The sequence below is a fragment of the Erinaceus europaeus genome, chromosome 19, assembly GCF_950295315.1.
Source record: "Erinaceus europaeus chromosome 19, mEriEur2.1, whole genome shotgun sequence".
Lineage (NCBI taxonomy): Eukaryota > Metazoa > Chordata > Mammalia > Eulipotyphla > Erinaceidae > Erinaceus > Erinaceus europaeus.
In genome coordinates this window covers 4,358,848-4,385,928 of record NC_080180.1, presented here as the reverse complement: position 1 = coordinate 4,385,928, position 27,081 = coordinate 4,358,848, and the positions used below count along the sequence as shown (strand labels likewise).

Sequence of the window (27,081 nt, the reverse complement as noted above, 5' to 3'; positions counted from 1 at the left end):
CTATCGTTCTCTCCCCCCTCTGTCTCCCCTGCCTCTCTCCATTTCTCTCTGTCCTATCCAACAACAACAACAGCAGAGGCAAAAAATGACAATAGAACAAGGGCAACAAAGTAGGAAAAATGGCCTCCAGGAGCAGTGAATACATAGTGCAGGCACTGGGCCCCAGTGATAACTCTGGAGGCAAAAAAAAAAAAAGTACCTAATGTTGCTATAAATCATTAAGGGCTGGGATGTCCCCACCTCTGCTCTAGAAAGAGACAGTAAGAAACACACACACACACACACACACACAGAGGCAGAGAAAGAGAGACACCCTAGCACCGCTCCACCACTCATCAAGTTTCCCCCTACAGATGCTCCTATGTGGGGCCTGGGACTTGAACCTGGGTCCCTGCACATGATACCATGTGTGTTCTGTTGGGGGAAGTCACTGCTAGCCCCCCAGAATGCCAATTCCTGTCTTGAACTGACACCTGCCCTAGAATATAGAAGGACTATACTTTTAATTAATTTTAGTGATCTTTATTGAAAACTCTGAATTCTATGACTCAATCCCTCTGAGGTTACAGCAACCACTTATTGTCACAAAGATGCAGCCGGGCACTGGTGCATCTGGTGGACTGTGCCTACTGCAGTGCACAAGGGCCTGGGTGCAAACCCCAATCCCATTCTTCATGAGTAGTGAAGCAATACTGCAAGTCTCTCTCTCTCTCTCTCTCTCTCTCTCCCCTTGTTCCCTCTCAATTTCTCTCTGTCTCTATCCAAATACATAAGTTATATATATATATATATATATATATATATATATATATAACAACAAAAAAAACCAAATACCCAGCAGAGCAAAGTCAACAAACTTTAGGTAAGAAAGTGCGGCATATCAGCCTTTAAATTAGTAGTTACTTCATGCTGGTTACAAAAATAAGCCAGTTGTTGACTCTGGCTCCCATTAGCCTCAGAATACACCTGAGGTGGTTGGAGGTCTGGCTGTGCTCTTCCTGGTACTGCTTCCTCTTTTCACCACTGGTGGTGCCCAGGGAAGAAGGGGACCCAGAGTGGACAAGGGTTTCCAACCCAATTCCTCATCTTCCAAGCTCTTTTCTTGAGTTAGGTTATCACTAACAAGACACAGCTGGAGTGACTGCCAGCCCTGGGTGAAGACTGTGGGCTAATAAAAGGGAATGATTCACGCCTCATTTATGTTCACTTATGTTTTACATTAATAGAAACCAATAATAGGAACCAGTTACCATAAAAGTCATGGACCGTAAATAACACAAATGGCAAATAAGTATCATCTAGTACTTTTCACAGCTGGACAGGAGGGGTGCTATATTTGAAAGTAGTTAATGGGTTTTTATTGGAACTTTACTTTTTAAAGATACAGTGACACGGTTTTGAGTTCACTGTAAGAAATCAAACAAGGGTCTTTTTTTTTTTCCTCAAAAAATCGTTTCTTAATGTCTTAGGCTGACAAAATTCTATTATTTGGAAAATGAAGAATTAGCTGTGTTAGCAGCGGCAAATTACTTCTCTGGCCTTTTCCTGCTAATGTCTTTATTTGACGATCCAGTGATTGAACGTGATGGTTATTTTCTTGTGCAGGTAACAGGTGAGGCCTGGAGCTGGGAGACACGTGAGGGCCCCATGCACAGCGTCAGGGGAAGGAGGCTGTATGAGCGGTGCTGTGGGTGGGGGGTCTCATTCTCTCTCTCTCCTTATATGTATTCAAAGAGCCTGCCAGGAGAGGTGGAATCAGAAAGGCACAAGGCCAGGATCCAGCACAGAAAAAAAGAAAATCCTGGCCCAAAAAGCCACAGTGTTAAATAATAATCAAAAGGATAAAGTCTACTATCAAGGCAGTCCGGGTACATAGATTTGAAAGGGCTTTAGAACTGTTATCCACAGTTAGATCCCATGCAGAATGTTCCTCCTCTCTAGTCACAAACACAATGAAACCCAGGGAGCAGAGCTCAATGGTGTGCAGAGCCTTTGCATAGGGGAATGAGTACCTGACACTTTTTCCTGTTGATGGGAGGCAGGATTTCAGCCTGGGGGAGGGAGTGGTGTCTGGGGCAAGGCAGCCAGTCCTCTGGGCAGGCCGAGCACGTCTGCTTCACCTGGGGTCTGGGTTCGCGCACTAGTCTGACCTTCCGCAGCTCCATCTCCCAGGGGTCAGGCTCTTTCCTGAATGGCGAGTTGTATATTCCAGGGATCTACAATGAGAGAATGGAGTCTGGGTGAACGTTAGCTTTGCCATGACAGAGGAGGCTGCACCATAAACCCTTGTGCATGTTTCTGGATGGCTTTTCACCACAGCTCTGGTTCTCAGCAGGAGGCAGACTTCACGAAAAGCCTGAGTCTGCTTGGGGTCGGCAAGTTCAGAATCATTCTTGGCTAACGGCCAGACATGCTGGGAATGACTGGGTGACTGGGTGACGGCTTCTCGTGGTTTATAGACATGCTTCAAAGAATCGTCCTTCAGGAAAAATAACAGAAGCAACTTTTAAAATTTTCGTAACCTTTATATATTTGATAGAGATAGTCAGAAATGGGGGGGGGGGGGCTTGACAGAGAGGAAGAGAGGCAGACACACTTGCTCTCCTGAAGCTTTCCCCCTGCAGGTAGAGTCTGGGGACTTGAACCCTGGTCCTTGTGCACTGCAACATGTATGCTCAACCAGGTGTGCCACCAGTGAGCCCCTAGAAGCAACTTTTAAAAGAAATATTTTTTTTTATTTTAGATACATTATTCTGGACAGAGACAAACTGAGAGTGAAGGAGTACACAGAGGGAAGAGAGACAGCTGTAGCCCTGTTTCACCACTCATGAAGCTGCCTTCCCCACCCCACCCCACCCCCGGCAGGTAGGGACAAGGGGCTTGAACCCAGGTCATTGCATAGGGTGATGTGTGCACTTGACCAGGTGAGCCACCACCGGGCCCCTAACAGAAGCAACTTAAGTCACTCAGCTTGTGTCCTAGCCATTGCACTGTGTGTGACTGTGTTGCTGACTCACACAGACAGTGAGTATACACTCACGAAGCCCACATACAGAATGCTTGCAACAAACTCAGGTATAAAGTATTTATTTGAATGGATATACATCACATGCTGATGTCGAAGTCTTGGTTCCTTATTTTAAATAAAACTGACAGCATAAATATATACATCAAGTATACCCGTTCCGCACGCACACACGCACAAGCAGGCAGGCACGCACGCACGCATTCAGAATAGCACCCAGTGTCTGATGTGCTGTGTTCACAGGCTGGGTGCCATGCTCTTGGCTGCTGCAACCATGGCCTCGCTCCGTGCTGCACCGAAGCAGCTGAGGCGTGCTTAGAGCATAGCAGCCAAGCGACAGAGGCTGAAGAGATGCAGGCAGGGCAGGTGCTGGACTCTCGTTAGCCAGACATCCGTTTCTGAATCTCCAGAGGTGTTTGGGTATATGAACGGCCCAGAACCATATCTGGATGAGCTTTTCACAGACGGAAGGACTTCTTCATAAAGGAAGGGTTCGTTTTTCAAGGTAGCAGGACTTTCTACCATTATTGTTGCTCTGCAGACACCATGGACTTGTGTCACAAAGTGTCACAAAACGCAGGCCTAACTCTCATGCCACCTTGCCACCCACCAGCATCCCTGCATGCACCTCACAGAATCAGCCTGGCCTGGGTGTTATGACTCAGCTGCGTAGTTGTCTTTGGAAAATGATCCTGTTAGTAGCATGTGTTTCCAGGCTCTGTGGCTTAGTCTATGTTTGCAGCCGGAGGCTTCAGCAGGTCTAACCTCCATCTAAGAGTGAGCAGGCTGGGTGGGTGGGGCATCTTCCTGCCGTCTCGGGAACCCTGTCCCTGTGCCCCCCTCCCCCCCACGGTCTCACAGAATTCTCTGCCTGTCTGTCTGCTGGTCTTCTCCCGGCCGGCAGTGGGAGCTGAGAGGCTCTGCTCTGGGGACCTACACATCTCCAGGGCCTGGCAGAATGTTTGTCGTACAGCAGTGACCCACCTCTAGCAGCACGAGGTGGCGGGGGTTGGGGGGGTGGTGCAGTATACAGAGCACTGTACCCTCAAGCTTGAGGTTCTGAGTTAGAGCCCTGGCAGCACATATGTCAGAGTGGTGCTCTGGTTCTCTTGCTTTCTCCCATTCTCATTAAAATAAACACACAACTAAACCCTGTTTTGCAATCTGGACTCGATTACTGACAAGAGCCAAAATGGAGCATCAACCTAAATTCCCATCCGCAATGGTCTAGTTGAATAAGCTGCAGGGTACATACTCAATGGAATAGTACGCAGCCATTTAAAAAGATGAGCCTGTGCCTCTGAGGGTTAACTGAGTGAAATGGGAGGAGGCTGTGCAAAGTGGAATAGGGAAGTGAAAGACAGCTATCAGGTAATTTCACTCATTTGGTGGAATATAAATCTTTAAAGGAAAGCAAAGCAACCCCCCCCTTTAGACTCAAGGAAACTGGTGGTTACCGGAAAGAAAGATGGGAGGAGGTGGCGGTGGTGTAGTGAGTATGAGGCTCAGTATTTCCAAACTTGAATAAATTTCTAACTGACATCAGTGAACACAGCCCAGCTTCCCTGCCCCCAGCCCACAGTGAGGGGACTCTGGAACATCAGGAGGCGGGCTCAGTGAGTGTATACACAGCCAGAGCTCCAATCCTACTCCAGATAGTCTCTAGTATTGCAAACCAGTGAACTCGCAGCAAAGCGCTATCTGCCCATGTGGAGATGTGGAGTAACAGTTCACTGAAAAAGACCCATTCAAAAGAGCCTCCACTTCACACCAGCTATATAAAACCACAGAAATATCTTTGTAAAGTGTTAGACAGGAGTCGGGCAGTAGTGCAGCGGGTTAAGTGCAGGTGGCGCAAAGCGGCAAGGACTGGCATAAGGATCCCAGTTCAAGCCCCGGCTCCCCACCTGCAGGGTAGTCACTTAACAGGTGGTGAAGCAGGTCTGCAGGTGTCTCTCTTTCTCTCCCCATCTCTGTCTTCCCCTCCTCTCTCCATTTCTCTCTGTCCTATCCAACAATGGCGACATCAATAACAACAACAATAATAACTACAACAACAATAAAAAAACAAGGGTAACAAAAGGGAAAATACATAAATACTTAAAAAATAAAATAAATATGACATTCTCACAAGAATGTCATACATCAGAAAAGGTAACAGCAGCAAATAGTGGAGAGGTTGTGGGGTCAAAGGAACCCTCCTACACTGTTGGTATGAATGTAAATTGGTCCAACCTCTGTGGAGAACAGTCTGGAGAACTCTCAGAAGGCTAGAAATGGACCTACCCTATGACCCTGCAATTCTTCTCCTGGGGATAGAGCCTAAGGAACCCAACACACCCATCCAAAAAGATCTGTGTACACATATGTTGTTAGCAGCACAATTTGTAATAACCAAAAACCTGGAAGCAACCCAGGCGTCCAACAACAGATGAGTGGCTGAGCAAGTTGTGGTCTATATACACAATGGAATACTACTCAGCTGTAAAAAATGGTGACTTCACTGTTTTCAGCCGATCTTGGATGGAGCTTGAAAAATTCATGTTAAGTGAAATAAGTCAGAAACAGAAGGCTGAGTATGGGATAATCTCACTCTCAGGCAGAAGTTGAAAAACAAGATCAGAAGAAAAAAAAAAAACAAGTAGAACCTGAACTAGAATTGGCATATCACATCAAAGTATGTGATATTGGCATATCACAAAGATGTGATATTGGCATATCACATCGGGGTGGGGGTGGATGGGTGGGGAGAATACAGGTCCAAGAAGGATGACAGAGGACCTAGTGGGGGTTGTACTGTTATATGGGAAACTGGGGAATGTTATGCATGTACAGACTGTTGTATTTACTATTGAATGTAAAATATTGATTCCCCAATAAGGAAATAAAAATAATAAAATGAAATAAATAAATAAAAATAAAGTGTTAGACATACATTTCACTCTTTTTTTTTTACTCCTTTCAAAAACCTATAAGTTCTGCCCCTTCTACTTTTTATTCTACTTTATTTTTAAAAACAACATGTATTCTAAGGCTGTAGCAATCCCAGCTGTGCACCAGTGGAATCAGCTGCGCCGCACCTGTGTGAATCTGCTCTCTCAGGCCCAACTCCAGCCTTCACCAAGCTTCACCCACCTCTTTCTTTCCAACTTTTTGGTAACTACGAAACGGTCTTGCAGTCTCAGTGCTTATTTTTGTTTTCAGTTCAACAGGATGCTTTGTTTTTATATATATAACATAAGTGAAATTATATCTGTTGGTTGCTTAAGGTATCATTTTCATTAAAAAAAAGGATTAGTAGGGAGTCGGGCGGTAGCGCAGCAGGTTAAGCGCACATGGAGCGAAGGGCAAGGACTGGCATAAGGATCCAGGTTCGAGTACCTGGCTCCCCACCTGAGGGGGGGGGGGCGGGTCCCTTCACAGGCGGTGAAGCAGGTCTGCAGGTGTCTGTCTTTCTCTCCCCCTCTCTGTTTTCCCCTCCTCTCTCCATTTCTCTCTGTCCTATCCAACAATGACATCAATAACAACAATAATAACTACAACAATAAAAAAGCAAGGGTAACAAAAGGGAATAAATAAATAAATATTTTTTAAATTATTAGTGATTTAATATTGATTTACAAAATTATAAAGGACCTTTCCCTTATAACCAGAGTTCTGGATCCCCATTCCCTCCATTGGAAACTGCAGTGGTCCTCCCAAGGTCACAGATATGGGTCGAGTATTATCTCTATAACTGTCTGTCTATATTTATATATTTCCCCTTTTTTCCTATGGTTCTGCCTTCTCTTCCTTTCTAAGTCACACCTACTACTTCTGAGCAACCTTCCTTTTTTTCTTTTTACCCCCTCTTCTCTCTCTGGGTTCTGATGGAGTTGGGAGTTCAAAGCACTTTGGTCATCTTCCCCTAACATTTACCCCTCTGGGAGTATGGACCGAAATTCTTTATGGCGTGCAGAAGGTGGGAGGTCTGGCTTCTGTAATTGCTTCTCTGCTGGATACGGACATTGGCAGGTGGATCCATTCCCCCCTCTGCCCCAGCCTGTTTCTGTCTTTCCCTGGTGGGGTAGGGTTCTGGGGAGGTAGAGTTCTAGGACATACTGATGAGGTCATCTGTCCAGAGAGTTCAGGATGAAATAGTAGCAGCATCTACAACTTGGTTGTTGTGGCTTAGTGAGTTCATGAAGAAATCCTGGTTGTATTTTGTTGAGTCTTCCGGTGAGTTTTCATTATTTTTCCTAGTTTCCCAGGAGAACGGTCCTAGGGTCCTCTTAACGTATCATTTTCAATGTCCTTCCAAACACACAGCGATCTACAACTGAGCGATCAATCCACTCTAGCTGCCTCCACACCCACAATGCTCATAGTACTGAATTTTATCCAGAGAGGCGGAGTTAGTTCATTTGACTTGGCTCTTCGTTGATATTTTATCCCTATGTAATTCATACAGGAACCAAACAGAGCAGGGCACATTAGAGGCAGTTATATAAAAACATTCAATGTCGTGACACCATTCACTATATCACTACGTATAGAGCAAGCTCAAACGATGTCAAAAAACATGCACAGACGTATTCACACCAACTTCCTATGGGCAGCAATTCTAAGTGGATGGTCAAGGTGAAATGGAGGGTGGTTTTCTACAGTGAGAACGTGTAACTTGTAATGAGATACATACTGCACGTTACTATATAAAGACTATTTTGACATGAGTTCTAACGCCGTCTGCACAGACAAAGAGATAACAGGAGAAGGCCAGGCTGTTCGGTGAAGGGTTTCGTGGCAGAATTCTGTTCATCATCCCCACAGCTTTTACACACCGAGGCGTAAGATGCATAGACTTTAACTGGATCCTAAGAGCAGCTCCCAGCGTGCCTGCTGCCAACTGGTACCTTTACCCCGCCAGAAGTCTGTCCTGGCTTCCTGCCACATTTGCATGCACGTGTATACAGGGGCTAGATGGGAAATGCAGATACATTAGCAGCTATGATAGCTTTCTCAAATTATATTTTGCAACCTATATGGAGACCTCCTCATGTGTATTCTCTCTGCAATTTAAATCAAATACAGATAGAAAATATAGTTTAATTGAATTTAAAATGTATGGTATGAAGTCTTCAAGGAATCAGCATTTTTGAGATTAAATTAATATATTTGCTAACCGACATCAGTGAAGACAGTCCAGCTCTCCCATCCCTGCTGTGAGCAATGCCCTATTTAGTTCTATTGATGCAATGTTCCCTTTTCATTATTATTTAAGTAAATAAAACAGCCCCAGCTTCTATTTTCTCATTGCTACATTTCATCATTTGCAAGCCACTTGTGAATAATGGTTTGCTGTTGATGTTTTTAAAATATGACTCTGAGTCACAAAGAGACAGAGGTTACCCTCGGGGACGTTGGCATATTTTGCGGTTTTCACATTTTTCACAACTTGGAAGGGCTACTGCCAAGCTCACTTTGGGGGCTTCATTTTCAGCAATAATTTTCTAGAGTGACCAACACTATGGGGAAATCTGTGCTAACTGTTTGGGAGGGGGAAAACCTACAACTGAGTTATTTGCAGTACTGTCATGCTAACATTCAACTCAATAAGACCCAAGAAATCTCAGGAGAGGACTCTGCTAATAGCTTCTAGCTGACCTCCTTGGATCAGGCCCTGCTTCAAACTGGCTGCCCAGTGGAGAAGCCAGCAAATGAGCTGTGAAAGCACCGAGTTCTTTTAAAAAGCTATGATTCTGACTCATCGGAAGGAGAGGGGGGGGGGGGGAAAGCAACGAGTTATATAATATATATACTCATATATATTGTGAAGCCTCCCTTTGTCACGGGAACTTAAGCATGACCTGGAATATTAATTGTGTCAGGTTGAGCAACGAGCAAATGTTCGCTTGTTACCCAGTGACCCTTAGCAAGACATTCGTATTTTGGATCCTTCCACATCTAGCCTCCTATCTGTTGGTTCTTCTCTTTGCAGATGTAGACTTCCTTTAAAAGTCGTGGCGGGTGCTTTTTAAAAACGCAGTGGACTGTTTTGACTTGGAGTAGATTGTCGACAGTTTTACTTCATGAATACTATTTGCTTTGATGGGCATTTCCGAGTCACATGCTGGCCCTTACTTTGTAAATGCCCCTGGGGAAGAAGTCTATTTTGTCTCTTCTCTTTGGCAGTGAGGTTTACTTTTCAAACAAGTCTCTTCACAATAAAAAGAGTTTTTGAAACAGGATTTCCTGCACCAGTGCTTCCCAAGAAACAAATCACCACCAGTCTTTCCACTTTCACTATCTACCTTATAAGACACAATCGTTTCTCATGGCTGCAGAAAGCCTATTGCTGAGTCCATGGGGGAGGAACGCTGAAGCATGCTGGGTAGGGGCAGAACTGACAGACACATACTGCATGCAGGAGTAACGGACAGCCACACAATGGACAGCAGTACAGAGCATTTTGCATCTTCTCATCCCTTGTTTTGGGATTGGTGAAAATGGTGTGGGTGGGACAGTCCCAAAGAGGAGAGTAGCCTGAAACATGAGTGGTTTCTGAGTTAACAATAAAACAACTGCTTTTGCAAACTGCGGCACCAGACAGGTGCAGAAGAGGAGTAACGATCTGTAGTGACTCCAGGGCTGGAGGGAGGAGGCGTGAATGAAATATCTGCAGAGGTGGGCTGCTGAATCAACACTGACCAATGCACTTCATCATAATTATCAGGACACACTCGTGCAGGGGGATTTATAAAAATCCCACTCAACAAATAATTGCCCTGCTGTTAGGAGACAGTCAGAGTGTTAACACACTGTCACAGGCCGGCGTTTAGTAAGATATTCCACATCCAATTACTCTTGCTGAGGACGAGAAGGAAACACGGTCATTTCTCAGCGACACCGGTTATGCACCTGCAAGCGGCTTTCAGACAACAGTCATGGTAGCCTGTAGACAGAGCAGCCCAGGGGTAAGAAACCTGTGGAAGCGTGAGGCGTTCACAGAGAAGGGTGTGGCATGGAACTTAGCTATCAAAAGCAAGTTTCTATTTAAAAATAACCAGCACTGACTACGATGCTTTTTCTATTCTTTTACTTGTTCAATAATAGAAGTTATCAGTGGTGGGTGGGGAGGGCAGGCGGTGGCGCACCTGGTTAAGCGCTCACATAACAGCGCACAAGGACCCGGGTTCAAGTCCCTGTTCCCCACCTGCAGGGGGAAAGCTTCACAAGTGGTGAAGCAGGGCTGCGGGTGTCTCTCTGTCTCTCTCCCTCTCTCCTCTACCTCTTTCAATTTCTCTCTGTCTCTATCCAATACTAAATAAACAACAAAAAAGTTACAATTACTAAAAAAGAAAAATATTCCTTAAAAAAAAAAAAAAAGAAAGAAGTTTCCAGTGTTTTGTGTCAGATTATAGAGAGGTACAGGCTCACTGTAGTCACACAGGTGACTGACTGACTGGCTTCTTTGGTTAACGTGTATATTTTTTTAATGTTTTTTATCTTTATTTATTATTGGATAGCAACAGAGAGAAAGTGAGGGGAGAGAGGAAGGGATAGAGAGGGAAATAGACAGAGAGACACCCGTGGCCCTGCTTCACCACTTGTAAATCTTTCTCCCTGCAGGTGGGGGCCAGGGGCTTGAACTAGTGTGTGTGCACTTAAAGCACCACTGCCTGGCCCTAACAAATGTGTATGTTTATGCATCATTTAATTCCCTACTCATTGATGCCGGGACGGCATGGGGGTGCCTCTTCCCGGGTGTGTACACTCTGGGTTGGAGAGAATGCAACCGGAGCCAGCCTGGGCTGCTGCTCACTCAGCCGTCGCTGAGGGAGATGACTCAGGAACAGACTCGTGGTGATGAGGCAATTCGATTCTTCACTGATCGGGGAGCCAAGGCTTTTAAAAGGCAGACACGGAAGTGGCAAGTCGGAAACAGAAAATGGTTAGGAAAGGGGCGGAGAAAGGAAAAAGGGGCACTGGAAATGGTAGGAACTTCCTTACCAACTGCTGCGAGGGTTTTAACTGGTGGGATTAATGATACCCTGCAGACAGGGAGGGTCTTGAGGGTTGAAAGAAGATAGATCAAAGGAATGGAATGGATGGGGATCTTTCAGGCAAAACAATGACTATGTAGATAGGCCATAGTATCAGGAATGCAGGGTGGAGTAGGGAGAGCTGGCTTAATGCTTTAAGGAATGCCAGGGTCCTGGAGGCAGAAAAATGCAGGGTGCTTTGTGAGGCAGGGAGTCTGATAAGAAGAGAGGATGGGTGTCCCCTCAAGTCAAGCCCTGCTAAGCTCAACCACATCCTCACAATTTCCCGACAATTATCATAAACATCATAAACTATAACTAAAATAAAGAAGTTGGAATGATACCATCATCTAAGTATTGATTCAGTTAAGTAAATATTGAACATTAGAAACATTTCACTAACACAGAGATAAACAAAACGGGATTAGCCATTTCCATTTGCAGCTCCCCAAAGAAACACTTAAGTGTAAAATAACAAACAAGGTAAAAAAAAAGAAGAAAGCCCTACATGAAGAAAATTATAAAAACCGATGACATCAAAAGTTAGATAGGCCGAGTACTTGTCCATCCGTATTCACAGTGAAGAGGTTGGCTGTTGGTGCTTCACATCTCCAACCAAAGTTCTGGCAAGCACTCTTAAGGCCGTCAACCAGCTGATCTAAGTTCACACACAGTCAAGAGGGCCAGACCAGCAACCCCAGTACAGAAGGAGAAAACAAAGTCGGGGAAATCATGCTGCCCAGCTCTGAGACTTTCTAGAAAGTCAGGCAGTCAAGAGCATGTGGCATCAGTGAAGAACTGGGCAAACAGACCAGTGGAACTGCCAAATATGAATACACACAACTGAATTCAGATAAAAGAAAAAACAGGTCCAAGCACCATCGCAAATCAATATGCAGGGCAAAAATGAATCTTGACTTCAGAAGAAATTGCATCCTTCAGTGAGTACGGGATGCTCTCACTCTCAGGCAGAAGTTGAGAAACAAGATCAGAAGAGAAAACACAAGTAGAACCTGAACTGGAATTGGCATCTTGCACCAAAGTAAAAGACTCTGGGGTGGGTGGGGGTGGGGAGAATACAGGTCCAAAAAGATGACAGAGGACCTAGTGGGGGTTGTACTGTTATATGGAAAACTGGGAAATGTTATGCAGGTACAAACTATTGTATTTACTATAGAATGTAAAACATTAATTCCCCAATAAAGAAATTTTTAAAAAGTGGTAAAAAGAAGAAATTACATCCTTCAAAAGAAAGAAAATGGCCCAGGTGGTGGTCCAGCTGGCTAAGTGCACATAGTCTGAGGCACAAGGTCCTGTACAAAGATCCAGATTAAATCCGCTGGCTCCCCACCGGCAGGAGGGACATTCCATAAGCAGTGAGACCAGTCAGCAGGTCTCTCTCTCTCTCCATCTATCTATCTATCTATCTATCTATCTATCTATCTATCTATCTCCCCCTCCTCTTTCAATTTCTCTCCGTCTCTATCTAATAAAATGGGGGGAAATGGCTGCCAGGAGCACTGGATTTGCAGTGAGCCCCAGTGATAACCCTGGAAGCAAAAAAAGAGAAAGAGAGAGAAATCAAACAAGTAAGCTCAAAACTGACCACAGTACAAAATATAAACTGTGAAGTGATAAAAATCCTAGAAGAGGGAGTCGGGCTGTAGCGCAGCGGGTTGAGCGCAGGTGGTGCAAAGCACAAGGACCGGCAGAAGGATCCCGGTTCGAACCCCGGCTTCCCACCTGCAGGGGAGTCGCTTCACAGGCGGTGAAGCAGGTCTGCAGGTGTCTGTCTTTCTCTCCCTCTCTCTGTCTTCCCCTCCTCTCTCCATTTCTCTCTGTCCTGTCCAACAACGACAACAACAATAATAACTACAACAATAAAACAACAAGGGCAACAAAAGGGAATAAATAAATAAAATAAAATATTTTTTAAAAATCCTAGAAGATAACACAGGAGAAAGTCTAAGGTGACACTAAGAACGGTACATTCAGGCGATGGAACATTATTCAGCACTGAAAAACTATTGAGAAAACATACATATGTATCACTAAGGAAACAAAAGTAATGAGATGAAAAAGCTGTGTGCTGTGCAATTTCAAATATAGGACATTTTGGAAAAGGCAGTAACTACAGAGACCCTCACGAGCCCGGCCCTCCTTATTCCTTCTCGGCCTAAAGGTTAAGGTCTCTTTCCACCTGCTCACACACAACTGCAGCTTTAAACTCTTCCCCACCCCCAGGCCCTTCACCTTTCCTGGCTCCACTGTTTATCCGGCAATTTCAGACTTTCTCTCCCAAGTAGCTCTCTTGTGCTGACAGGGAAGTCTTTCTCCCGTTAGAAAGACTCCTTGAGCCCTGGTTTCTTTTTTTATTTTTTTTTTAATTTTTTATTTAAGAAAGGATTAGTGAACAAAAGCATAAGGTAGGAGGGGTACAATTCCACACAATTCCCACCACCCAATCTCCATATCCCACCCCCTCCCCTGATAGCTTTCCCATTCTCTATCCCTCTGGGAGCATGGACCCAGGGTCATTGAGGGTTGCAGAAGGTAGAAGGTCTGGCTTCTGGAATTGCTTCCCCGCTGAACATGGACGTTGACTGGTCGGTCCATACCCCCAGTCTGCCTCTCTCTTTCCCTGGTTTCTTTTTAAGTCTAGCTATCCGGTGGCTGGAGAGGAGCGCACGGCTCCCATGCCTGTGGTCTGGAGGGCCTCTCTCTGACCCTCACTCCAACAGGAGGAAAGCATAAGGGCCTGCTTTGGCCCAACCTGGTGCAGTCCCTTCTTCCTGCCTCTTGGAAGTCAGCTGGCCCAAGGAAGGAAATAGCCTTTGCTTCACCTTGATTTAAGATCCACGAGAATAGTGAGGGGCAGAGAAGGAGAGAGACAGAAGGAGGGGGGGGGATCATCAGGTAGGGCATGTTCTTTGCCACACAAAGGGTCCAGAGTCCAAGCCCAGCAACAGCACTAGGGAGAGTTCCAGGGCTCTGTGTCCTGTCTGTCTGTCTATCTATGTATCAGTCTGAATGAAGAGGTGGCCTGGGAGCAGTGAAATCATGCACGTATGGAGCCTGGATCTACAAGGAAAAGAAAGAAGACCTGTAGGCATCGGCTTGGCTGTGTGCTTGAACTGAGTTGGAGGTGTGTTAAACTACGGGATTAAGGAAAAGCCGACTCATCATGGCCTCAGGCAGAAACTTCTAAACCAGCTTTAACGAACAGGCCATGGCCGGTGCGCCGCTATGTTCCATCGCTGGGGAGCCAGAGACGACCCGAACTGCCCCTGCGGCTACAGACAGACTATGACCCACATAGTCAACGACTGCCACCTCTCCAGATTCAAAGGAGGTCTCGAAACTTTACATCAGGCTCCACCTGACGCTGTTGACTGGCTACGGAAGAAGGGCAAACGCTAGAAGAAGAATGACCAGCAATGCTAATAATTTAGTTTTGGTTTATTTTACTACAGGGCCATCTCAGGGGCTCAATGCCAGCACTATGAACCCACTGCTCCCTGAGGCCATTTTTTTTTTCTATTTCAATTGGGGGGGGGGAGATAGAGAGGGAAAGACACCTCCAGACCTACTTCACTGCTCATGAAGTGGACCTCCTGCAGATGGGGAGCAGGTGTTCAAACCCGGATCCTTGCACTTAGTGCTACACGTGCTTAACTGAGTACAACATCTACCCCTGCCCCTGCTAACAATTCTGATTTCTGTCTTTTTTTTTTTTAATTATTTTTCTTTCTTGCACATTGTCTAGAACTCAGACAAGGAAGGGGGGTGTCAGGCATCGGGCTCCTCAGTGCCCTTGCCCTACCGCCCCACTCAGCCAGCAGCCCCCTTGGCGACCCTGGCGTGGTGCTCAGGCAGAGAGGAGGCCTCGCTTCTGCCATTAGTGATACTGACATCTCAGCTGGTGCCACGCACGCCAAACGGTTACAGCTTCGGTTTTATCACCCGCAACAGAACATCCCTTCCCTGACACAAGGATTTGTTAATTGAGAGGAACCTTACTTGGTAGATCGAGAGAGAGAGAGAGAGAGAGAGAGGTGTCAGGTAGCATGGAATGGGGCTGCATGGGATTCCTCGTGTTACAGATTTTCAGCTGAAGCCTCCGAGAAGAAAATGCTTGACAGATGACACACGCCCAGCCTAGCTCCCTCTCCAGGCTCTTTTTCAAACAGACAGACACACACATCACCGCTCCCTGCAGAGGCCAGGCTCACTGATGGCCTGGCGTGCGCACGGCACCATCCGCTAATAATGCCAAGCGTGTTGTCGGCAGTCGTCTTCAGATAAACAGAAATGTGAGCTATGATTTTAGCCACTAGGCAAGGAAATCATCTGGAGGGAAGACCTTCCTCCGGCCCCTCTCTGCACCGCGGCGTGGAGTGAAGGCAGCCAGATGTGAGCGGGGCTCCCGGCTCCTCCTGCTGTCACTGTACAGCCTGGGTGGAGATGGAGCACACAGGGACTCCAGACACACGGCCTTCCCCGGCACATTCTCTGTGTGCGAGAATCACGCTGGATACGTCTGAACAAATGCAGACACTGCTTGATTGAGGTCATTATATTATTGTTCCAAATGACAGTCTTCCTTCATTGTAATTTAAAGGAAAACAGAGGACAGCTGTGATAGAAATAAAAGCTGGAGGGCGCTGCACATGGAAGGGTGGGACAGGCCTCACGGTGAAGTGCATGTGGCTACCTAGAGAGACGTGCTTGTCGAGCGCAGGGCTGGGAAATAAAGTGTCAGCCTCTATCTAAGACTGGGGGATTGGAGTGCTGGTCTGGGGGATGGGGTGGGGACACAGATCTTTGGTGATGGGAGGGGTGAAAAAATAAATAAAATGAGAGAAAGACACATGCATCTCTGCATACACGCCCACTACATATCACAGGCTGCTGTATATGAGGCACTGCTATCTCAACTAAAATGCTTCTTTTCTTCTTGTGAATGACAGTAATACACCAAGCTTGATCCGTCTCAACCATGACTTGCTCAGTCTACCGGCACTGCCTGAGTGTATTTCGGCGCTGGCAGTCGGGAACAGGAACGGGATGCTGATGGAGCTCCTCTGTGAATTGCTCACCTCAGGGAAGTCAGGTGACCAGTGGAATAATGGCGAGTGTTAGGCTGAGACACAGGGAGGGCAGAAGACAGCAGTCTGCATGGGGCCAGGGCAGTGGCTCAGCAGCAATGCTGACAAGCACACTGACAGACAGAGAAGTCTGGGGACAGGCCAATAAACGAGAATCCTGCTAAGGCCCAGAGAGATAGCACAGTGGGATTTGCATGTGAAAAGTCCCAGGTTCAATCCCTAGTACCGCCAATAGCCAGGATGAGCAGTATTCTGCTTAGAAAACAAGGAAAAATAAATAAGTGACTAAATACAGGTAAGATACATTGAATTTCTTAAATGATGTGAGTTAAAGACTACTACAGATGATCATAAATTAACTGATATAGAGAACACAAGTATATATACTATGAACACGAGAAAAATGTCTGAGTAATTCGGTTTATTCGAATGCAATCACAGAACTGAAATACTGTATATGTGTGTGTGCACATGTGTGTGTATAATATGCATGCGTGTACATGCCTTGATTTCAAAGTACATGGTGGGGTTAAAGAGGTAGCTCACCCAGTAGGGTGTCTGCATCACAGAAAACTTCAGCCAATTCAGGGCTATGACAACAGGACAGTTCTGTGTGGTAGTGTGTCTCCCCCCACCATGAAAAAGTGACCCAGAGCAGTAAAACTGTGCATGTGTGAGGTCCAGTCCCAATAATAATAACAATAACAATAAGAACAAATGAAATATGGTGCTACGAGAAAACTGAATTCAGCACATTGAAACATACTAACAGACTGTGTCTACTGTTGAGCTCTACATTATACCAGCACCTTGAAATGTCATTGTTCTCTAAATTAAGGGCATATCCTTTTGGCAAGGCTTTCTTTAACCAGAGTGATAACAGTTGAGAAGTGATAGTTTTTTTATTTTCGGTTCATGAGATAGTCACAGATTAAGACATGAAGACAAAGTCTTTCCCTCTTGTCTCTACCCCATGTCTTCTGTTATAGTCTCTGTTATGATATCATGAAAATCAACATACTTCACTTTTGAGTAAATAGCATAAAAAATATAGTAGACAAAAGTACCAATTTGCAAGTATTATATATCCAGAAAACCTGTCACATCTTAGTAAAATGCCTAAAATCATGTTTGTCACCCTAAAATGAAACTAATTTATAAATAAACAATTAGGAATCCTCTTTGGCTATGTTTCTCTTGTGACTGTAAGAAATACATAAAATAACGAGCAAACTAACTTTTAAAATAGCCCCCTCCACTACACTGTATCTAGTTATAAGTGCACAGATGACTTCTTGCATCGGGCTATCCCTTAACCTAAATTCAAAACATATGTTCTGAAGAGAGGCCTGGGGAGTCGGGCTGTAGCGCAGCGGGTTAAGCGCAGGTGGCGCAAAGCACAAGGACCAGCATAAAGATCCTGGTTCGAACCCCGGCTCCCCACCTGCAGGGGAGTCGCTTCACAGGCGGTGAAGCAGGTCTGCAGGTGTCTGTCTTTCTCTCCTCCTCTCTGTCTTCCCCTCCTCTCTCCATTTCTCTCTGTCCTATCGAACAACGACAACAACAATAATAACTACAACAATAAAAAACAATAAGGGCAACAAAAAGGAATAAATAAATAAAATAAATATTAAAAAGAAAAAAAGAAACAAAACAAAACAAAAAAATTAAAAAAAAAAAAAGAGAGGCCTGAAAGGCGAAGTCAGTGCGGATATCTGGAACACAGGCCTGAGTAAGAGCTCATCCTAATAAAAGACTTGGAAGTATGACCTCTCTCCTCCCCTACGACCTTACCCTTAATAAGAAGGACAAGACAGGCTTGATTGCTGGGTGCAAGAGATGGGAAGGAAGTAGAGAGAGGAGGAAAGAGGAGGAAAAAACCAACCTCTGTGATTTTAAAATTTGGTCCCTGGATATTCAGCTGAAAGATTCCTAATGGTCACCAACCCAGAGGTGGCAGAGCACCAAGGACACAGGGAGCCAAGGCTTCTCTACATGACAAGGATCCAGAGTGAGCGGGGTGGAGGCTTCAGAGCAGTGGTGCAGTGCTGTGGTGTATCTCTTTCTCTCCCCTCCTCTATCTCTCCCTTCCCTCTTGACGCCTGCCTCTACCCAATAAATAAATAAACAAATAAAGATAAAATACAGTTGGCAATGCAACATATGTAAACAGAAACATTTCATTTAGCCTATTTACATAGTATTGAAACCTTTACGCTAACACTCCTTGGGAGAAAAAAATAAATCAGTGCTCTCTTTTCACTTTAGGAGATAAAATCCTTGTTGAATCAGAAGGAATCAGAAAGCATAAGGTGTGCGTACAGAGTGCCAGTGCTGCAGGGCTGCACAGCAGCGGGCAAAGTCACTGTGGTGGCTCCAGATTCCGAGGCGCAGAGTCACGGACGCACTGTCCCATTCTGAAATATGTCTGGAGTGATTTGTCCTCTCACTGCAGACACTACACATATGGCGACTAAAGCCTCTTCTACTTGCTTTGTAAAATGGGGGTGCCTACAGACGCGATCCTGTATGTGAACACGGAAGGTGTTTGAGGTGTTTTGACAGAGACAGTGGCACAGTGGGCATGAGCACAGGACTTGCAAGCGTAACGTCCTAAGTTCGATTCTTGGCACCACATCTGCCAGAGTGATGCTTAGTTAGCTCTCGTTCTCACTAGTAGATAAACATCATTTTAGAAGGAGATTTATTTGTTTGTTTGTTTTTATTGTTATGAGGGTTACTGCTGGGGCTCGGTGCCAACACTTCGAATCCACCACTCCCTGCAGCCATTTTTTTTCCCTTTTTCTTTTTTCTGTCAATTTTATGGGGTAGGACAGAGACAGACTGAGAGGGGAGGAAGAAAGTGAGGGAGAGAGAAAGACATCCTCAGACTGGCTTCACTGCTCCTGAAGCAACCCCCTCCAAGTGGGGAGCTGGGGCTCAAACCCAGGTCTTTGCACATGGCGATGCATGTTCTCAACTGGGTGTGCCACTGCCCGGCCTCCTCAGACACAGCACACTGAAAAGAGATGTGTGTGTGTGTGTGTGTGTGTGTGTGTGTGTGTGTGTGTGTGTGCCTGTGTGTGTGTGCGCGCGCTTACCTCTGGGACTTTTCTGCTGAGTGCTCTCTCTCTCTCTTAACTGATTTTGCTTTCCTTTGTGCTTCTGTCAGCACTCTTCCCTGCTTCTCGGGTCTCACGGTGATGAAAGGACAGTCAAGAGAGAGGCAAGGAGGAAGGAACCATTCAGAGATGTGACAAAGACGAATCTTTTAACCCCTTCACTTTGTCTCTTCAAAGAACACTGACAGTGGGTGATGACTCCATGCCTTCCACATGTAAGAGGATAATAAAGACTGTAATGTTAAAGGAGGAGGAAGTAAAAGTCCTTCTCCATGCTGGCTCAGACGTCGGTCTTTTGGGAAGAGACAACCAGCGGTAGCAAATTATGTGGCAACTGCTTCCTGTGCATGGTCTGCTGGCAACTAAGAACCAGCGGAGGGCTCAGAGTTCTGCCTCAGAACTCTGGATCCCAAGAGCACAGGTCTGAGCTACACTTCCCACAAAATCATCTTGCAAAGAATAAATCGTATCCAGAGGGGGGAGAAAAAAGTGGCATCAAGATGACCTCACCAATGTGCGCTCACTTCCCTAGAGCCCTGCCCCACTAGGGAAAGACAGAAACAGGCTGGAGGGACGGATCCACCTGCCAACACACATGTCCAGTGGAGTAGCAATTACAGAAGCCAGAACTCCCACTTTCTGCACCCCAAAAAGAACTTTGGTCTAAACACCCAGAGAAGAAGTTAGGGGATGATGACCAGAGGACTCTGAACCCCAATTCCATTAGGACCTGGAGAGAGAACAAAAGGGAGGAAATACAGAAGTAGTAACAGGTGTAAGTGTGACTTAGAAAGGAAAAGAAACAGGATCAAAGGAAAAAATGGGCAAAAAAAAAATACAGATAGATAGATCTATATGTAGTTACAGAAATAATAGTTAACCCATGTCTGTGACCTTGGGAGAACCACTGCAGTTTACAATGGAGGGAGTGGATACAGAACTCTGGTATTATATCCCTGTTATCTTAGTATTGTGTAAATCAATATTAAATCTCTAATAAAATAAGGTGGCACCAAGTAACAGCATTTTAGTGATAGTCGCTATTTTATAGATAATCACGGGGCACATATAACTTAGTTTTATATATAGAAATCTAAATTGGGTTATAGCAATCTAAACTATGCCTTGGCGTGTTTTGCTCTTCGAGATACAAGCTTTTCTTTGTTTTATGAGTGAACTCGTGCAGTGTGGATGTTTTTTATAAGTACAGAGCCGTTCCAGAAAAACTGTAAAAATAAATAAATAAATAAAGGGAAATTCAATAAACTTAGGATCGCTCAGGGCGTAATAAGAATGCGGGTGTTTTCAAGAAGGGTAACTGATGGGCATCAGCCTTGGATCAAGTTCCTCCAAGCAGAGCTTATCCAGATGAACCGAGGGAGGCAGGGACCCAGGGCCCTGACACAGATGTTCACAGTGACCCTCATGGACTGAGGACGCTTCCTTGCCAGAGTTGAAAGCAGTTCTGTGAACCTGAGCCAGCTTTTGCAGCTTCCTGACCTGGCGCCGTCAGTCTGCTACCAGAAATGGGATGGAATCTAATGGCTCGAGGCTGAACGTGTCCCACAACTTCATCTCTCCAGAGCTCCACGCTACTAGGGAAAGATAAGAGACTAGGTGTCTAGATCGACTTGCCAATGTCCAGTGGAGAAGAAGTTACGGAAGTCACAACTCCCACCTTTTGCACTCCAAAAAGAATTTTGGTCCATACTCCCAACGGGGAGAAATGTTAGGGGAAGATGACCAGAGGACTCTAAATCCTAGTTCCATTGGGACCCAGAATATTTGTGACCAGGAGCCTTTGTTTTTGCACCCTCACAAAGAGGGAAGAGAATCTGGAGAACACCTGAGGAAGTCAGGCTGCTTCCCTTATCTGAGAGGGAAAAGGCAAAAGGGGACAGAAGGGCACACAGAAGGTGTAGTAGGTGTAGTACGTGTGGGTGTAGCTTAGGAAGAAATGCAACCAAAGCCTTACAGGTGAATAAAGATGGATGTCAGCTTCCACATGGGATGAGCCATCTTTACCCAAATGGGTTATATGCTTCTCTGGGGAAAAGTTCAAAATAACAGGGGGAGGGGGGGCTGGCAGTGATTATGCTGAGTGAAATAAGTAAGGAAGCGAAGGCCAACTACGGGATGATTTCACTCACATGTGGGATAGAGAGAACTGAAACACATAAAAAAGGAAAAATATAGGGAGTCGGGTGGTAGTGCAGTGGGTTAAGCACACAAGGCACAAAGCACAAGGACCAGCCTAAGGATCCCGGTTCGAGCCCCCGGCTCCCCACCTGCAGGGGAGTCGCTTCACAGGTGGTGAAGCAGGTCTGCAGATGTCTGTCTTTCTCTCCCCCTCTCTGTCTTCCCCTCCTCTCTCCATTTCTCTCTGCCTAACCAACAACAATGACAACAATAATAACTACAACAATAAAACAACAAGGGCAACAAAAGAGAATAAATAAATATTTGGGAAAAAAAGGAAATATATGGCCAACCCATATATGTGACCCTGGGAAAAGTAGTGTGGTTACCACTGGATAGGGGTGGGGACACAGAACTTTGGCAGTGAGATTGGTATTGGAATGATGCCACTATCTTATAATATTCTAAATCATTAAAAAAACATATGTATTTTAAAAAGATTCTAGGCTGTATACTCTAGGCCACCTATTAGTATGAATTCCTACCCTGAAATTTTTCTCCAACAAAATATCTGTAAGAAACTTTCTCTGGTGGGCGGGCAGTAGTGCAGTGGGTTAAGCGCACATGGCGCAAAGCACGGGGACCGACATAAGGATCCTGGTTCGAGTCACGGGTTCCCCACCCTCAGGGGCTGGGGGACGGCTTCACAGACAGTGAAGCAGGTCTGCAGGTGCCTATCTTTCTCTCCCCCTCTCTGTCTTCCCCATCTCTCTTGATTTCTATCTGCCCTATCCAGCAACAACAACAGCAATGACAACAAAAACAACATTAAACAACAAAAGAAACGAAAAGGATAAAAGAAAAAGGAAGAAAGATTCTCCAGCAAAATACCTGTTACTGGGAAGTTAACTTGAGGAAATAAAGGCCTGGGCCAGGCGGCGGCACACCTGGTTAAGCACTCACATTACAGAGTGCAAGGACCCAGGATCAAGCCCTAGTCCCCTCTCCTGGAGCACGTGACCCAGAGGGAAGAGCGGTGGGTCTCCGGACGGACGTGAAGCAGTGCTGAGCCAGAGCACGAGTGCCGGGCGTGTGAGAGCAGGTTTCTGGGTTTCCACAGCACGACAAGCCCCCTTCTCACCAATAAAAAGAACATTCATGTAGGGCCAGGCGGCGGCACACAATGCAACGGCATGCGTGAAGACCCGGGTTTGTGAAGACCCGGGTTCAAGCCCCTGGTGCCTACCTGCAGGGGGCAAGCCTCACAAGTGGTACAGCAGTGCTGTAGGTGTCTCTCTTTCTCTCTCCCTCGCTAACGCCCCCTTCTCTCAGTTTCTCTGTTTCTATCCAGATATACATATGCCCACCAGGAGCAGTGGTGAATTCAAGCCTCACAGATACATTGGTGGAGGAGGAGGAGGAGGAGGAGGAGAAGAAGAAATAAATATATCTCCTACTAGATACAGAAGTGGTATGATAGAAATTTGAAAAAAGCATGACCATATGTTCCTCTAAAAAAATTAAGTAACCAAAATGAATAAATAATGTAATAAAAAAATTAAATGATAATTCCATTATTTAAAATTGGGAGTATAGGGTCTTTTTACAGAAACATAAATAACTGAAAATGGATTCTCAGTGCCGGAGGAAAATCTTCACTCCCCAGTAAAGGAAAAACATTACACACCTATTATACAAACGATGCAATGAAAATCATTTCCATAAAGTACGTGCATACATCTTAATAAAATTTATAAAATTTCAATTTAGCTTTAACTTGAATATGCATAAACTATTAAATGCCGTAATTAAAATAGAATAGCACAGTTATACTGAGGTACTGGTACACTTGTATTTATTTATTTTATAAGCATATCAAAATAAAGAACAGAACAGGTCAATATTTTCACTGACCAGGAAATCGCCGGTGTGTAGGGCGCTATATTACAAGTCACATTTGGAAATACTAGCTCTCGGGTTTGGATCTGGAGCTTTGCATCTGTCCCTGTTACTGCTCATCTCCAAGATGATGCTTACTGTTAAGCTGACAATAGGCCTTTGCGTGCAGCCACCAGTAGGTGGAGCAGACAACATGATTTATCGCCCACGAGCAAGGGCAAAGGGATGAAAGTCGCTCTACTTGGAACAAAACAAATCTGCAAATGAGATTTTTCTTCAGAGGAAATATGCTGTGTACATGTGAGATCTAGTTTGACTGGTTACTGAATCAAAATAAATAACTTTATTAAATAATCAATCTTTGCAGAAAGATAAATTAAATTTACAAGTGGAGGCAGGGTTTGCATTTTACTTACTCAAATCAAGTAAAATTAGCTTTCTTTTTCATACAGCTTTTGCAGAGACAGAGGTTTTCTTTTTTGATGTGATCACTTAATAAGGGCGCAAAACCCAATCCTGTCTTAGAGGTGCCAGGGCGCATAACAAGTAGTATTTTCTGGGAAATATAATTGACTAATCCTATTATGTCTGTAGCAACAAATTAACCTTATTACTACTAGTAAATGGTGATTGATTATTTATGCAAATAAGTCACCATGTTCAGCTTTCTGATTGAAATAAACATATACAAAAGGTGCTTTAATATGACTTGAACTTTTTTAATTAATAAAACCCTGAAGGGTCTATTAACTCACTCATTGCAATATCTGTTACTTATTTGTGTAATTCCTATTAATGCTAACATATTTGCTTGCATGAAGATGAGACAGTTAATATCTGTAAACATCACTTATGCCATTCTTAACTGTTTTAAGCTATCTGTATTAAAATAGTTAAAATTCGAGAGAAGACTGCCTGTGTGTTCTTTCAGTAGGTGTACGCTGCCCTATCAGAGTAATCACCCAAGTTGTATTCACTCTGTCAAGTACGAGTGCTGCACATTTTTGTTTAAGCTAAGGTAGCGTATTACTTGTGATCTGAAGAACCAGTTTTAAAATCCAACCTTCTATATCATGGTGAAAAATATTCATTTAAAGCTAAGAGCAGTGGCCCAGCAGGTAGTGTAGAGGAAAGCAAGCACACAGAACATGCAGGCAGTAGGTCCCAAGTTCAAGTCCCCAGTACCACATATGCCAAGGTGATGCTCTAGTCCTCCCTCTCTTAAAATGCACACGAATCTCTGGGGTGCTGGGGGGGTGAGGCACCTGGTTGAGGGCACGTGTTTTACCATGTGCAACGACCCCTGTTCAGACTTCGAGCTCCCCAGTCCCCCCTGCAGGGGGAAGCTTCATGAACGATAGAGCAGTGCTACAGGCATTTGTCTTCCCTCTTCCTCTCTCTATCTTCCTTTTCCCTCCCAATCCCTCTATCTCTAGCCAATAAATATATAAATATATGGGGGGCGGGTGGTGGCACACCTAGTTAAGTGCAAACAGTATGAAGCACAAGGACCTGCACAAGGATCTGCTTTGAGCCCAGCTCCCCACCTGTAGGAGGGACACTTCACAATTGGTGAAGCAGGTCTGCAGGTCTCTCCCTCTCTCTCTCTCTCCCCTCTCAATTTCTCTCTGTCCTATCCAATAAAATGGGAAAAATGGTTGCCAAGAGCAGTGGATTTGTAGTGCTGCACTGAGCCTCAATAATAACCCTGAGGGCAAAACGTATATGTATATGTGTATGTGTATATGCATACACACACACATATATAAAACAAATCTTAAAAAAAAAAACAAAACCTAAGCACAGAAAATGTGGCCTGTAACAGTAATAAAACTTTGAAATGCCCTGTACCTTCCTTTGGCACAACTACTCCGCTGACCAAAGTAAACAGACAAGATTCGGATAACATTTTTCTATTTTATTACCCAATACATATACACCCATACGTATACAGTATTAAGAGGTTGTGCTGTGAAGTGCCTGTAGAGCATACATGTCACCATGCTAAAGCCTGGCCTCCAGTCCCTGCGCACCCCCCACCCCCCACTAGGAGAAGGCTACACAGCTGGTGAAGCAGTGCTGCTTCTTTCGATCTCCCCTTCCCCTCTCAACTTCTCTCTGTCCTATCAAGTTAAAAAAAAAATTGGGGTGGGGGCAGAAACGGTAGATTCATTGTAGAGGCACTGAGTCCCAGAAATAATCCTGGTGGTAAAATAAATAAACAAATAAATAAAAACTAGAAGTTAAAGAGAAGTTTTCCTTGTGAAGAAGTGTCTCCACGGGAGTGTAATTTCTCCTGCCGTGCCCTCAGTGGGATGTGGAGTTGGGATACACGATCATACAGTTTTCTAGTTTTCACAAATAGCTGAAAGAAAGCGAAGAAAGGAAACAAGAAAATAAATGGATCCAACAGCTAAGACAAACAGAAGGAAGTGAAAATGAAGAATTTTCATTTGTCCTTGACGCGTTAAGTTGGAGTGAAATGCTTACACTCATTTACTGAATGCTCTCCAAGGAACTGGCACACTTCGGTATCTTTATATATGATTCCTCTCACGTGCCTTCAAGGCGCCGAGTAGAATGGGCCCAGGAAGGTCTAGGTGATCTCCTGCTGTCTTATCCTAAGTGGAGAGCCTGAATGCCAGCACAGCTCCATCATCGACGCCCATACTCCTTCTACTGCGCCACAGTAAGAAGAGCCCTGGGTCGATGCCAAGGGTTTCTGGAAAGAAGGCATCCCTGAACTCGTGGGTGAGTGGTTTTTAAAGCAAAGGCAATCTAAGTGGTTAAAGAAATAACGGAAATAAAGTCTCCTTCTTGCTCTCTGATACGTGTTAAAATATTCCATGAATATTTGCCATCACATAGTTTTTAAAGAAAAGCAACTATGTCTCTATGGATGTTAATTATTATCACTATTGTTATTATTTGCAGAGCTAAAGTTTCATTTACATACAACTTCGTAGCTCACAAACTAAGGTTTTCATTTGGATAAAGAAACAGGGAGAGGGAGAGAGAAAACATAACACCAGAGCTTCTCCTGTTGCCAGAGTACTGCCATGTGGTGCTGGGGCCTTGGCCCTGAACCATGTACATAGCAGGGCACACACCTTACTCAGTGAGCTATCTCTTTAGACACCCGGACTTTCTAAATCACTCCTATTATGTACCTGATAGCAAGATAAGCCTGGGCAAAACAGAATTCGCAAGTGTTTCAGCTAATCAGATTTCACATCTTGAAAACTGCTTCCTCTATTACACCGTCAGCATAAACAGGACAGATTAGGAAAGACTCAAAATATAAAAATAAGTATCTCTACCCAAGAAGTGTGATCAGGTCTCAAAGGATGTATTCTCAGGCCCTTGATTTTAATCAAAATAAACACCAATTACTAAAGAAAAAAGGGCCAAAAAAGAATAATTGGAATTATTCAGAATTCTGTATTGTAAGAAACATGTATACCCACCACTTAGACACTTATTATTATTATTTTACATCGCTGGTCTTTTTTTTTTTCCTTTTTTAAAAAATTTATTTACATTGCATACTGGAGCACTGGTCAGCTCTGGCTTATGGTGGTGCAGGGGACTGAACCTGGGACTTTAGAGCCTCAGGCATGAGAGTCTCTTTGCATAACCATTATGCTATCTACCCCCCCCCCCCCCCCGCTGGTCTTTATAATAAGTGAAAACACCTTCACTTGTTATATTTAAGTCATTTCTAACCCACTGCCATGGTTCTGAATTGGGATGTCTCTGAGGGAGGC

General features: G+C 44.7%; 1 protein-coding gene across 1 annotated transcript in view; it reads right to left on the bottom strand.

Moving 5' to 3' along the window:
* Window positions 1–27,081, bottom strand: part of SPATA17 (spermatogenesis associated 17) — a 108,471-nt gene that overhangs the window by 59,914 nt on the left and 21,476 nt on the right. Inside the window, exon 4 of the mRNA XM_060179217.1 lies at window positions 2,013–2,216. Within this exon, the coding sequence (XP_060035200.1) occupies window positions 2,013–2,216 (204 nt within the window). The remainder of the gene's footprint in view (window positions 1–2,012; window positions 2,217–27,081) is intronic.